This window comes from Stegostoma tigrinum, chromosome 7, assembly GCF_030684315.1.
Source record: "Stegostoma tigrinum isolate sSteTig4 chromosome 7, sSteTig4.hap1, whole genome shotgun sequence".
NCBI lineage: Eukaryota > Metazoa > Chordata > Chondrichthyes > Orectolobiformes > Stegostomatidae > Stegostoma > Stegostoma tigrinum.
The window spans coordinates 96,217,560-96,232,712 of NC_081360.1; the positions used below are offsets into that span (position 1 = coordinate 96,217,560).

Consider the following 15,153-nt stretch of genomic DNA (forward strand, 5'->3'; position numbering starts at 1 on the left):
CCGGGTGTGGTGGGGTTGTGGGGGGAGTGTGGAGCCGTCAAGGGAGTCGCGAGAGAGTGGTCTCTCCGGAAGGCAGACAAGGGTGGGGATGGAAAAATGTCTTGGGTGGTGGGGTCGGATTGTAGATGGCGGAAGTGTCGGAGGATGACGCGTTGTATCCGGAGGTTGGTGGGGTGGTATGTGAGGACTAGGGGGATTCTCTTTTGGCGATCAGTGCCAGGGTGGGATGTGAGGGATGTGTTGTGGGAATTGTGGGAGAACCGGTCGTGGGCATCCTCGACCACTGCGGGGGGGAAGTTGCGGCCCTTGAAGAACGAGCACATCTGGGATGTGCGAGAGTTGAATGCCTCATCCTGGGAGCAGATGCGGCGGAGACGAAGGAATTCGGAATGGGGATGGAATTTTTGCCGGAAGGTGGGTGGGAGGAGGTGTATTTTAGGTAGCTGTGGGAGTCGGTGGGCCTAAAATGGATATCGGTTTGTAGGTGGTAGCCTGAGATGGAGACAGAAAGGTCCAGGAAGGTAAGGGATGTGTTGGAGATGGTCCAGGTGAACTTGAGGTTGGGGTGGAAGGTGTTGGTGAAATGGATGAACTGTTCAAGCTCCGCTTGGAAGCATGAGGCGGCGCCGATACAGTCATCAATGTAACAAAGGAAGAGGTGGTGTTTAGGGCCAGTGTAGTTGTGAAAGAGGGACTGTTCCACATAACCTACAAAGAGGCAGGCATAGCTTGGGCGGTTCCAGGTAGCCATGGCCACCCCCTTGGTCTGTAGGTAGTGGGAGGAATCGAAAGAGAAGATGTTGAGGGTGAGGACGAGTTCGGCTAGGCGGATGAGGGTGTCGGTGGAGAAGGACTGGTCGGGTCTGCAGGACAGGAAGAAGCGGAGGGCCTTAAGGCCATCTGCATGGGGAATGCAGGCATATCGGGACTGGACGCCCATGGTGAAAATGAGGTGTTGGGGACCGGGGAATTGGAAGTTCTGGAGGAGGTGGAGGGCGCGGGTGGTGTCACGGACGTAGGTAGGGAGTTCTTAGACCAAGGGGGAGAAAATGGAGTCCAGATAGGTGGAGATGAGTTCGGTGGGGCAGCAGCAGGTGGAGACAGTGGGTCGACCAGGGCAGGCAGTTTTGTGGATTTTGGGAAGGAGATAGAAGCGGGCGGTGTAGGGTTGAGGAACAATGAGGTTGGAGGCTGTGGGTGGGAGGTCACCTGAGTTGATGAGATTATGAATGGTTTGGTGCTTGGGGGTGGGCCACGATCGAGGGGGCGGTTGGAAGTGGTGTCGGAGAGTTGGCGTCTGGCCTCGGCGATACAGAGGTCAGTGCACCATACTACCACTGTGCCTCCCTTGTCTGCGGGTTTGATGGTGATGTTGGGGTTGGACCGGAGGGAGCGGAGGGCTGCCCGTTCTGCAGGGGAGAGGTTGGAGTGGGTGAGAGCGGTGGAGAGGTTGAGGCGGTTAATGTCTCGATAGCAGTTGGAGATGAAGAGGTTGAGGGAAGGTAGGAGGCCTGGGGGTGGTGTCCAGGAGGAGGACTTGTGTTGGAAGCGGGTGAAGGGGTCAGTGGAGGGAGGGTTAGGCTCCCGGTTAAAGAAGTAAGCGTGGAGGCGGAGGCGGCGGAAAAACTGCTCGATGTCCAGATGTGAGTCATATTCGTTGATGTGTGGGTGGTGGTGGACAAAGGTGTGCCCCTTGCTGAGGACTGACCGCTTGTCTTCTGTCCATGGGAGGCCTAAGGGGATGGTGAATATTTGGCAGGGCAGAGTGTGGCTGTCTCCTCTGGGGTAGCTGGCTGTGGAGGCTACGGGCGGAGCGATGTGGTCGTCGGTTGTGGGCAGGGTTGCCTCGCCAGTGGGCGGAGAGTCGCTGGCATTGGCAGTGGGTGAAGTTCTGTCAGCATCAGCGCAACCTCAACCTCATTGTTCCCCAACCCTGCACGGCCCGCTTCTATCTCCTTCCCAAAATCCACAAACCCGCCTGCCCTGGTCGACCTATTGTCTCCGACTGCTCCTGCTCCACCAAACTCATCCCCATCTATCTGGACTCCATTTTCTCTCCCTTGGTCCAGGAACTCCCTACCTACGTCCATGACAGCACCCATGCACTAAACCTCCTCCAGAACTTCCAATTCCTCGGTCCCAAACACCTCATTTTCACCATGAATGTCCAGTCCCTATACACCTGCATTCCTCATGCAGATGGCCTAAAGGCTCCCCACTTCTTCCTGTCCCACAGACCCGACCAGTCCCCCTCCACCGACACCCTCATCCGCCTCGCCGAACTCGTCCTCACCCCCAACAACTTCTCTTTCAATTCCTCCCACTTTCTACGGTCAAAGCGGGTGGCCATGGGTACCAAGCTATGCCTGCCTCTTTGTAGGTTATGTGGAACAGTCCCTCTTTCACACCTACACTGGCCCCAAACCCCACCTCTTCATCCGTTACATTGATGACTGATTCGGCACCGCCTGATGCTCCCAAGGGGAGCTCGAACAGTTCATTCATTTCACCAACACCTTCCACCCCAATCTCAAGTTCACCTGGACCATCTCAAACACATCCCTCACCCTCCTGAACCTTTCTGTCTCCATCTCAGGCTACCACCTACAAACCGATATCCATTTCAAGCCCACTGACTCCCACAGCTACCTAGAATACACCACCTCCCACCTAGCTTCCTGCAAAAATTCCATCCCCTATTCTCAATTCCTTCACCTTCACCGCATCTGCTCCCATTCCACTCCCGTACATCCCAGTTGTCCTCGTTCTTCAAGGGCTGCAACTGCAACCCCCCTCCACCCCTGCACCCGCAGTGGTCAAGAACACCCTCGACTATGTCTCCCTCATTTTCCACAACTCATCCCCAACAACCCGCCCTGGCAATACCTGCCCAAAGAGAATCCCCCTCGTCCTCACATACCACCCCACCAACCTCCGGATACAACGCATCATCCTCCGACACTTCCGCCATCTACAATCCGACCCCACCACTAAAGACATTTTTCCACCCCAACCCTTGTCTGCCTTCCGGAGAGACCACTCTCTTCGGGACTCCCTTGTCCGCTCCACACTGCCCTCCAACCCCACCACACCCAGCACCTTCCCCTGCAACCGCAGGAAATGCTACACCTGCCCCCACACCACCTCCCTCACCCCCATCCCAGGCCCCAAGATGATGTTCCACATCAAGCAGATGTTCACCTGCACATCCGCCAATGTGGTATACTGCATCCACTGTGCCCCGTGTGGCTTCCTCTACATTGGGGAAACCAGGCAGAGGCTTGGGGACCATTTTGCAGAACATCTACGCTTGGTTCACAATAAACAACTGCAACTCCCAGTCGAGAACCATTTCAACTCCTCCTCCCATTCCTTAGACGATACGTTCATCCTGGGCATCCTGCAGTGCCACAATGATGCCACCCATAGGTTTCAGGAACAGCAACTCATATTCCGCTTGGGAACCCTGCAGCCCAATGGTATCAATGTGGATTTCACAAGCTTCAAAATCTCCCCTTCCCCCACTACATCCCAAAACCAGCCCAGCTCGTCCCCGCCTCCCTAACCTGTTCTTCCTCTCACCTATCCCCTCCTCCCACCTCAAGACACACCTCCATTTCCTACCTACTATCCTCCTCCCGCCCCCTTGACCTGTCTGTCCTCCCTGGACTGACCTATCCGCTCCCTACCTCCCCACCTATACTCTCCTCTCCAACTATCTTCTCCTCTATCCATCTTCGGTCCGCCTCCCCCATCTCCGTATTTATTTCAGAATCCTCTTCCTATCCCCCTTTTCTGATGAAGGGTCTCGGCCCGAAACGTCGGTTTTTGTGCTCCTAAGATGCTGCTTGGCCTGCTGCGTTCATCCAGGTCCACATCTGCAGTTCCCATTCTCTTTGAAGAAAGCTTGGGTAGCCTGGTGACTGGGTAATCCAGAGGCACTCGGGGGCGTGGAATTGATTCTGACTTTTATTCTCATTATTCACTCATGGCCTGTGGGCCTTGCTGGCTGGCCAGCATTTATTGCCTCCCCCTACTTGCCCTGGAAGGTGCCTTCTTGAACCGCTGCAGTCCATGCGGGTTAGATAACCCCACAGCACTGGTAGGGAGGAAGTTGACGGGATTTTGACCCAGTCACAGCGAAGGAGCAGTCAGGTTATTCTAGGTCAGTATGGCATGTGACTTCGAGGAGAACTTGCAGATGGTGGCACTCCATGGGTTTACAGACCTTTTCTTTCATGGTGGAGGGTAGGCTTGGAAATTAAGCCTCGGTGAGTTGCTGCAGTGCACCTTGTAAGTAGAACGCACTGCTGCTACTAAGCGTCCGTAGTACTGAGTATGAAAGTAAAAGGTGGTGGTTGGGATGCCACTCAACAGACTGCTTTGCCTGTGAGGTTCCAAGCTTCCTAAGCATGCCCACCACATAACTCGGTTTGTATTCTGTAGAAGACGTAGGTTTGATTGACAAAAAGTCCTGTTTCCATTCCTCGGTTTCTTACTTTCTCATGTTGATTCCATTGCAGCTATCCTCACCTTGTATTTTACAAACTTCCTTCATTGGGATGATGATCTATCCACTGCCATCTACCATGCCTTTTCTGGATTGGCCTATTTCACACCGGTCCTTGGAGCTGTCATTGCTGACTCCTGGCTGGGAAAGTTCAAGTGAGTTGGCATTTTGTTCAAATAAGTCGCCGTTTTTCCATTTCCTGTTTTGTGATGATGTGAACCCCCTGTTTCCTTTAACCATGCTTTTCACTGCAGCTAACACTCAGTGCGCCGCTGAGAGATAATGGGAACTGCAGATGCTGGAGAATCCAAGATAATAAAGTGTGAGGCTGGATGAACACAGCAGGCCCAGCAGCATCTCAGGAGCACAAAAGCTGACGTTTCGGGCCTAGACCCTTCATCAGAGATGGGGATGGGGAGAGGGTTCTGGAATAAATAGGGAGAGAGGGGGAGGCGGACCGAAGATGGAGAGAAAAGAAGATAGGTGGAGAGAGTATAGGTGGGGAGGTAGGGAGGGGATAGGTCAGTCCAGGGAAGACGGACAGGTCAAGGAGGTGGGATGAGGTTAGTAGGTAGGAGATGGAGGTGCGGCTTGGGGTGGGAGGAAGGGATGGGTGAGAGGAAGAACAGGTTAGGGAGGCAGAGACAGGCTGGGCTGGTTTTGGGATGCAGTGGGTGGAGGGGAAGAGCTGGGCTGGTTGTGTGGTGCAGTGGGGGGAGGGGACAAACTGGGCTGGTCTTGGGATGCGGTGGGGGAAGGGGAGATTTTGAAGCTTGTGAAGTCCACATTGATACCATTGGGCTGCAGGGTTCACAAGCGGAATATGAGTTGCTGTTCCTGCAACCTTCGGGTGGCATCATTGTGGCACTGCTGGAGGCCCATGATGGACATGTCATCTAAAGAATGGGAGGGGGAGTGGAAATGGTTTGCGACTGGGAGGTGCAGTTGTTTATTGTGAACCGAGCGGAGGTGTTCTGCAAAGTGGTCCCCAAGCCTCCGCTTGGTTTCCCTAATGTAGAGGAAGCCACACCGGGTACAGTGGATGCAGTATACCAAATTGGCAGATGTGCAGGTGAACCTCTGCTTAATATGGAAAGTCATCTTGGGGGCCTGGGATAGGGGTGAGGGAGGAGGTATGGGAGCAAGTGTAGCATTTCCTGCGGTTGCAGGGGAAGGTGCTGGGTGTGGTGGGGTTGGAGGGCAGTGTGGTGTGAACAAGGGAGTCACGGAGAGAGTGGTCTCTCCGGAAAGCAGACAAGGGTGGGGATGGAAAAATGTCTTGGGTGGTGGGGTCGGATTGTAGATGGCGGAAGTGTCGGAGGATGGTGCGTTGTATCCGGAGGTTGGTGGGATGGTGTGTGAGAACGAGGGGGATCCTCTTTGGGCGGTTGTGGCAGGGGCTGGGTGTGGGGGATGTGTTGCGGGAAATGCGGGAGACGCGGTCAAGGGCGTTCTCGATCACTGTGGGGGGAAAGTTGCAGCCCTTGAAGAACTTGGACATCTGGGATGTGCGGGAGTGGAATGCCTCATCGTGGGAGCAGATGCGGCGGAGGTGGAGGAATTGGGAATAGGGGATGGAATTTTTGCAGGAGGGTGGGTGGGAGGAGGTGTATTCTCGGTAGCTGTGGGAGTCGGTGGGCTTGAATTGAACATCAGTTACAAGCTGGCTGCCTGAGATGGAGACTGAGACGTCTAGTCCCTATACATGTGAGGGGTAGGTCATGCCTTACAAACCTTATCGAGTTTTTTGAGGATGTGACTAGGAAGGTTGATGAGGGTCGAGCTGTGGATGTGGTGTATATGGACTTCAGTAAGGCATTTGATAAGGTTCCCCATGGAAGGCTCATTCAGAAGGTCAGGAGGAATGGGATACAGGGGAACTTAGCTGCTTGGATACAGAATTGGCTGGCCAACAGAAGACAGCGAGTGGTAGTAGAAGGAAAATATTCTGCCTGGAAGTCAGTGGTGAGTGGAGTTCCACAGGGCTCTGTCCTTGGGCCTCTACTGTTTGTAATTTTTATTAATGACTTGGACGAGGGAATTGAAGGATGGGTCAGCAAGTTTGCAGACGACACAAAGGTCGGAGGTGTCGTTGACAGTGTAGAGGGCTGTTGTAGGCTGCAGCGGGACATTGACAGGATGCAGAGATGGGCTGAGAGGTGGCAGATGGAGTTCAACCTGGATAAATGCGAGGTGATGCATTTTGGAAGGTCGAATTTGAAAGCTGAGTACAGGATTAAGGATAGGATTCTTGGCAGCGTGGAGGAACAGAGGGATCTTGGTGTGCAGATACATAGATCCCTTAAAATGGCCACCCAAGTGGACAGGGTTGTAAAGAAAGCATATGGTGTTTTGGCTTTCATTAACAGGGGGATTGAGTTTAAGAGTCGTGAGATCTTGTTGCAGCTCTATAAAACTTTGGTTAGACGGCACTTGGAATACTGCGTCCAGTTCTGGGCGCCCTATTATAGGAAAGATGTGGATGCTTTGGAGAGGGTTCAGAGGAGGTTTACCAGGATGCTGCCTGGACTGGAGGGCTTATCTTATGAAGAGAGGTTGACTGAGCTCGGTCTCTTTTCATTGGAGAAAAGGAGGAGGAGAGGGGACCTAATTGAGGTATACAAGATAATGAGAGGCATAGATAGAGTCGATAGCCAGAGACTATTTCCCAGGGCAGAAATGGCTAGCACGAGGGGTCATAGTTTTAAGCTGGTTGGTGGAAAGTATAGAGGGGATGTCAGAGGCAGGTTCTTTACGCAGAGAGTTGTGAGAGCATGGAATGCGTTGCCAGCAGCAGTTGTGGAAGCAAGGTCATTGGGGTCATTTAAGAGACTGCTGGACATGCATATGGTCACAGAAATTTGAGGGTGCATCCATGAGGATCAATGGTCGGCACAACATTGTGGGCTGAAGGGCCTGTTCTGTGCTGTACTGTTCTATGTTCTATGTTCTATGTTCTATGTTCTATGTTCTACATCTGTATTCCGCATGCAGATGTCCTCAAGACCCTCCGCTTCTTCCTGTCCCACAGGCCTGACCAGTCCCCCTCCACCGACACCCTCATCCGCCTAGCCGAATTCGTCCTCACCCTCAACAACTTCTCTTTCGATTCCTCCCACTTCCTACAGACTAAGGGGGTGGCCATGGGCACCCACATGGGCCCCAGCTATGCCTGCCTCTTTGTAGATTACGTGGAACAGTCCCTCTTCCGCACCTACACAGGCCCCAAACCCCACCTCTTCCTCCGTTACATTATGACTGTATTGGCGCCGCCTCTTGCTCCCCAGAGGAGCTCGAACAGTTCATCCACTTCACGAACACCTTCCTCCCCAACCTTCAGTTCACCTGGGCCATCTCCAGCACATCCCTCACCTTCCTGGACCTCTCAGTCTCCATCTCAGGCAACCAGCTTGTAACTGATGTCCATTTCAAGCCCACCGACTCCCACACCTACCAAGAATACACCTCCTCCCACTCACCCTCCTGCAAAAATTCCATCCCCTATTCCCAATTCCTCCACTTCCGCCGCATCTGCTCCCACGATGAGGCATTCCACTCCCGCAATTCCCAGATGTCCAAGTTCTTCAAGGACCGCAACTTTCCCCCCACAGTGGTCGAGAACGCCCTTGACCACGTCTCCTGCATTTCCCGCAACACATCCCTCACACCCCGCCCCCGCCACAACCGCCCAAAGAGGATCTCCCTCGTTCTCGCATACCACCCCACCAACCTCCGGATACAACGCATCATCCTCCGACACTTCCGCCATCTACAATCCGACCCCACCACCCAAGACATTTTTCCATCCCCACCCTTGTCTGCTTTCCGGAGAGACCACTCTCTCTGTGCCTCCCTTGTTTGCTCCACACTGCCCTCCAACCCCACCACACCCGGCACCTTCCCCTGCAACTGAGGAAATGCTACACTTGCCCCCACACCTCCTCCCTCACCCCTATCCCAGGCCCCAAGATGACTTTCCATATTAAGCAGAGGTTCACCTGCACATCTGCCAATGTGGTATATTGTATCCATTGTACCTGGTGTGGCTTCCTCTACATTGGGGAAACCAAACGGAGGCTTGGGGACTGCTTTGCAGAACACCTCTGCTCGGTTCGCAATAAACAACTACACCTCCTCGTCGCGAACCATTTCCACTCCCCCTCCCATTCTTTAGATGACATGTCCATCATGGGCCTCCTGCAGTGCCACAATGATGCCACCCGAAGGTTGCAGGAACAGCAACTCATATTCCGCTTGTGAACCCTGCAGCCCAATGGTATCAATGTGGACTTCACAAGCTTCAAAATCTCCCCTTCCCCCACCGCATCCCAAAACCAGCCCAGTTCGTCCCCTCCCCCCACTGCACCACACAACCAACCCAGCTCTTCCCCTCCACCCACTGCATCCCAAAACCAGTCCAACCTGTCTCTGCCTCCCTAACCTGTTCTTCCTGTCACCCATCCCTTCCTCCCACCTCAAGCCACACCTCCATTTCCTACCTACTAACCTCATCCCACCTTCTTGACCTGTCCGTCTTCCCTGGACTGACCTATCCCCTCCCTACCTCCCCACCTATACTCTCCTCTCCACCTATCTTCTTTTCTCTCCATCTTCGGTCCGCCTCCCCCTCTCTCCCTATTTATTCCAGAACCCTCTCCCCATCCCCCTCTCTGATGAAGGGCGTAGGCCCGAAACGTCAGCTTTTGTGCTCCTGAGATGCTGCTTGGCCTGCTGTGTTCATCCAGCCTCACACTTTATTAACTCAGTGCACCGCTGTCTGTTCCTGATTCCACTTCATCAAGCGAAGATTCAGAGGAGAGTTGGTCAAACTGTTCTCGACTTCCTGCTGACACCTGTTCGATCATGAGGAAGTGTCCAGTAGCAGCCCAGCAATTAGTTGCACTGATATTTTTTTTCGGTCCCTTTGCTAAATTTTTGACTGCTCTTGATACCTTGTCAAAGGGGCAAAGGCGAAACTGAGAAGACCCATTTCCCAAGATTATTTCAGAAATGCACTCCGGCCCCACCTTCATGAAGTTATTGTCTCTCCACATAGTGAAAATTCAAAGAACAATGCAGTGCAGGAACAGGCCTTTCGGCCCTCTAAGCCCGCACCAACATAGTTTGCCATTTGATGCTAAAACCGACGTCACTTCCAGGATCTGTATCCCGCTATTCCTTCCTATTCGTGTATTCATCCTGGTTTTTCTTGAATGTTACTACTGTGTCTGCTTCCACTGCTTCCTGTGGCAGTGTGTTCCAGGCACTCACCACCATTAATGTGAAAAACCAGCCTCTCACATCTCTTTTAAATTCCCCCCTCGCACCTTGAATCTGTGTTCCCTTGTAATTGAGAGTCCCCCCACCCCCCGTCCCCCGTCCCCCCCCGCCCCACCGCCCTGGCCCTGGGAAAAAGCCTCATACTTTTCATTCATTCTATTCACAATCTTATAAATTCCTATCAGATCACCCCTCAACCTCCTGCATTCCAGTGAAAACAAACCCAGCCTCTCCAACCTTTCTTCATTATTAAAATCCCCCAAACTAGGCAACATCCTGGCGAACCTTTTCCATACCCTCTCCAAAGCATCCACATCCTTCTGGTAGTTTGGTGACCGGAACTGTACACAATATTCCAAGTATGGCCTAAATAAAGTTCTATAAAGCTGCATTTTCTGAAGAAGGGTCTAGACCCGAGACGTCAGCTTTCCTGCTCCTGTGATGCTGCTTGGCCTGCTGTGTTCATCCAGCTCCACACTGTGTTATTTCTGACTCCAGCATCGGCAGTTCTTACTATGTCTGCATAATTTACCTGTCCTATAACTCAATGCCCCTTCCAACAAAGGTGAGCATGCCGTAGACCTTTTTTACTACCTTATCTTCCTGCGCTACTACCTTCAATGATGCATGGACCTGCATGCCCAGATCCCTCTGCATGTCAATATTCCTAAGGGTTCTGCCATTCACTGCATAATTTCCAGCTGTACATGACCTTCCAAAATGCACCACCTCACATTTGTCCAGATTAAACTTCATCTGCCTCCAACTGATCGATATCCTGTTGTATCCTCTGACAATCTTCTTCACTATCCACAACTCCACCAATCTTTGTATCATCTGCAAACTTACGAATTAGATCAACTACATTTTCCACCAAATCATTTATGTAGACCCGATGATTATAGACCCTCCACTTAAGACTTATCCCTTTAAAATTGTACTCAAAGATAGTGTTTATTCTGGGATGGCATGGTTAGCACTGGGTTAGCACTGGTTAGCACTGCTGCCTTACAGCACCAGGGACCTAGGTACCATTCCAACCTCGGCGTCCCTATGAAGTTTGCGCATTCTCCCCGAGTCTGCGTAGGTTTCCTCTGGGTGATCTGGTTTCCTCCCACAGCCCAGAACTGTGCAAGTCAGGTGGGTTGGCCTTACTGACCAGGGATGTGCAGGCTAGGTGGATTAGCCGTAGGGAATACAGAGATAGGGTAGCGGTTAGGTTTGGTTGGGATGCTCCTCGGAGGGATGACGTGGACTCAATGGGCTGAATGACCTGCTTCCACACAGTAGAGATCCTATGAATAAGCAAAGGGAGAAAACCCAAGACAATTATCCATTGCAAATCCTGTGGCTGAGACAGGAGGCTTGGGTTCAAGTCCCACTGTTCTAGAGATCTGTAGTAACATCTGTGAACAGGTTGTTTGGAAAACATCTACAGGAGTCAGACATTATCGGGTTCCACAATGAAAACAAATACCGTGGCAGGAATGCTTGCGGGTGGTGTTGGGCAGGGTTTAACCTAGTTTGGCAGGGTGACAGGATCCTGAGGACAATTTCAGATGGGACAAAATCAGAAACTGAGGTAGAAAGCAAAAAAAAATCGTGAAGTAGTCTGGAAAGCAGAGAGGACAAATGTTAGAAAATAATGAAGAGTTTGTGATCCAAGGTATATAGGAAATAAAGCTGATGAGTTGGGGACATATGGCTATATGATATCATAGCTTTTGCAGGAATATAAGCGGAGGAAGGATGTTCCCAATGACTGGGGAGTCCAGAACCAGGAGTCACACTTCAAGGATACAAGATTCAGATGAAGAGAAATTTCTTCATCCAGACAGCAGTGAGCCTGTGGAATTCTCTGTCACAGAAAGCAGTTGAGGGCAAAACATCAAATGTTTTCAAGAAGGAATTAGATGTAGTTTTGAGGGCTAAACGGATCATAGGGTACGGGAAGGAACAAGGAACAATTGTGCTGAGTAAACAGAGAACAGTGTGCTGCGATAACAAAGTGTGAAGCTGGATGAATACAGCACGCCAAGCAGCATCTTAGGAGCACAAAAGCTCATGTTTCGGGCCTACACCCTCTGATCAGCCATGATCGTATTGAATGGCAGAGCAGACTCAAAGGGCTGAATGGCCCATTCCTGATTTTTTTTGGATTAGATTAGATTGGATTAGATTCCCTACAGTGTGGAAACAGGCCCTTCAGCCCAACAAGTCCACACCGCCCCTTGAAGCATCCCACCCAGACCCATCCCCCTATAACCCACTCACCCCTGAACACTACGGGCAATTTAGCATGGCCGATCCACCTCACCTGCATATCTTTGGACTGTGGGAGGAAACCGGAGCATCCAGAGGAAACCCACGCAGACACGGGGAGAATGTGCAAACTCCACAAAGACAGCCAATCAAGGCTGGAATTGAACCCGGGTCCCTGGCGCTGTGAGACTGCAGTGTTAACCACTGAGCCACCGTGCTGCCCCAAAGAAATAAATGTTAGCCTCCCATTTCAATGTTCCACGATGCCCTAATGCAGGGCAGCTCAATGGTGCCAGTTACAGGGTTTTTAGACAAGATACAACAGAAAGGTTTGCTGACAATTTTGATCAAAAAAAATTTACAGCAATGAAGTGGAATGTCATGCTTGAAGCGTCTTCAAATAAACAAAGAACAACAAAGAAAATTACAGAACAGGAACAGGTCCTTCGGCCTTCCAAGCCTGTGCTGATTGAGATCCTCTGTCTAAACCTGTCATCTATTTTCTAGGGGTCTGTATTCCCTTTACTCCCTGTCCATCCATGTACCTGTCCAGATACATCTTAAAAGACGCTAACGTGTCTGCGTCTACCACCTCCGCTGGCAACGCGCTCCAGGCACCCACCACCCTCTGTGTAAAGAACTTTCCACACATATCTCCCCAAAACTTTCCTCCTCTCACTTTGAACTCATGACCCCTAGTAACTGAGTCCCCGACTCTGTGAAAAAGCTTCTTGCTATCCACCCTGTCTATACCCCTCATGATTTTGTAGACCTCAATCAGGTCCCCCTCAATCTCTGTCTTTCTAATGAAAATAATCCTATTCTACTCAACCTCTCTTCATAGCTAGCGCCCTCCATACCAGGCAACACCCTGGTGAATCTCCTCTGCACCCTCTCCAAAGCATCCACATCCTTTTGGTAACGTGGCAACCATAAGGTTGTATCGATTGACATAAGAAACAACTAAAGTTCAGTCACACTGCAGGGAGTGAAGTTTAGACTCCCACCAGTCAGGGGGAAATAGAAGAGCAAATATCTAAGATTTTGGAGTCAATTTGTAGCTTGGGTTGTGGATGTCATGGACGGTTGTCTCGCCGAGCTGGTTTGTTCTTCCTCAGACATTTCATTACCGTGCTGGGTAACATCATCAGTGTAGCCTCCGATGAACCGTCATTGTGTTTTCCCGCCTGTTATTTAAACTGTGGAGAATATTGAGTTGGATTACCTCACTTCTGGTTTGTCTTCACAATGGAGTGTATTTGGGATTGAGTTCTATGTGTTTGTTGATGGCTTTCTTTGTGGAGTACCAGACTTCCAGGAACTCCTGTTCCTGTCTCTGCTTCGCTTGTCCCAGGATCTTGGTCTTGTCCCAGTTGAATTGGTGGTTCTCCTTATCCATGTGGATGGAGATGACGGAGTATTGGTCGTGTCTTTTTGTAGCTAGTTGATATTTGCGTGCCTTTGTTGTTGATTTCCTTCCTGTTTGTCCGATGTAGTGTTTGTCGCAGTCTCTGCAGGGAATCCTGTGTATGACATCGGTCCTGTCCATGACAATAAAATGTGAGGCTGGATGAACACAGCAGGCCCAGCAGCATCTCAGGAGCACAAAAGCTGATGTTTCAGGCCTAGACCCTTCACCAGAGATGGGTAGTGGATCTTTGGTTCGGGTGAGCAGTTGTCATAGGGTTGATGAGGGTTTGTGCACTATTCTGATGCCCAGTGGTCATAGGAGTCTTGTGGTGAGTTCAGATGTGTTCCTGATGTAGTGTAGCGTGATGAGTAGGTTGGGGCGTGTAGTGTCTTCCTGGTGTCATTCACGTAATAGACATCTTCTGACCTAGTTTTACGGGTATCCAATGTCTTTGAATAAAACACAAAGGCGCTTCATCGGAGGCTGCACCGATGATGTCACCCAACAGGGTAACGAAACATCTGCGGAACAACAAACCAGCTCAGCAAGCCAACCAATCATAACAGAAAAGCAAATATGTGGGGAAGTATCTGACAAGTACAAAAGAAACAGGGCCTTAATTGTAAGTTTATAACTTGGATAGTTGCAGTGCAAAAAGAGTGGAAGGAGCAAAACTTTTGAAATACATTCGGGAGAATATAAATAAAAACTGAAAGAATTGCGGAAGCTGTAAATTAGAAACAAAAATCTCAGGGAGGGTCACTTGACTGGAAATGTTAACTCTGATTTCTCTCCACAGATGCTGGCCAGACCTGCTAAGCTTTTCCTGCAATTTCTGTTTATGATTCAGGCGAATGCTCCAAGCCAGTGTACACATGCAAACATATAAATCAGGAGCTAGCAGTCAATCAGGGCCAGCAAGAGAATGCTGGAATTGACTGTCGGATTGAAACCTAGGCAACTGGAAGGGGTGGCAATGAATAAGGCATTTTGGTGTTTGTGATTATAATTTGGTTAGTTTTAATACAATTATGGAATAGACAAAAGTTAGAGCAGGACTTAAAGTTCTAAATTAAGGGAAGGTCAATTTTAGTAGCCTGTTGAATGATGTAATGTGATTGGAAACAGCGACCAAAAGGAAATAAGTGTTAGAGTCATGGGAGGTATTTAAGGCGGATATTCAAAGTGTTCAGAGCAAACATGTCCCCACCAAGAAAAGGGGTGAGAAGGTCAGTTTTAGAGCCTGCTGCATTTCAAGGAGCACAAAGGATAAGATAAGGCAAAACAGGAAAGCTTATGCCAGATAGCAGGACACTTAGTGCTACAGAAGTGGTGTAAAAAGTGTGGGAGTGCAATGCAAAAATAAACTTATGAAAGCAAAGACAGGACATAAGAGAATAATTATAAGCAAAATCAAGGCGAACCCAAAGATGTTTTATCAATACGGTAAGAAAAAGAGGATAATTAAGCAAAGACTATGACCCACAAAACAACAGAAGGTAAATGATGCGTAAAGATAGAAGATTGTGGATTTTCTACTTAATGAACATGACACATTTGTTCTCACAAAAACTGGAATAATGCAGACAGTGTAGTTAAGGAGGAGGAGTGTGAAGTTTTGCATGCTATAAATGTGAGGAGAGAGGAAATATTAGTATTCACAAAAGTGGATAACTCACCAAGGCCAGAA

At 50.3% G+C, this 15,153-nt stretch overlaps 1 protein-coding gene across 2 annotated transcripts in view; it reads left to right on the top strand.

The window, feature by feature from the left end:
- The window catches only part of slc15a2 (solute carrier family 15 member 2), a 111,886-nt gene that overhangs the window by 12,208 nt on the left and 84,525 nt on the right, over positions 1-15,153 (top strand). For both annotated transcript variants that reach the window (XM_059647527.1, XM_059647528.1), the window contains one exon: positions 4,524-4,665. In XM_059647527.1, coding sequence (XP_059503510.1) covers positions 4,524-4,665 — 142 coding nt within the window. The remainder of the gene's footprint in view (positions 1-4,523; positions 4,666-15,153) is intronic.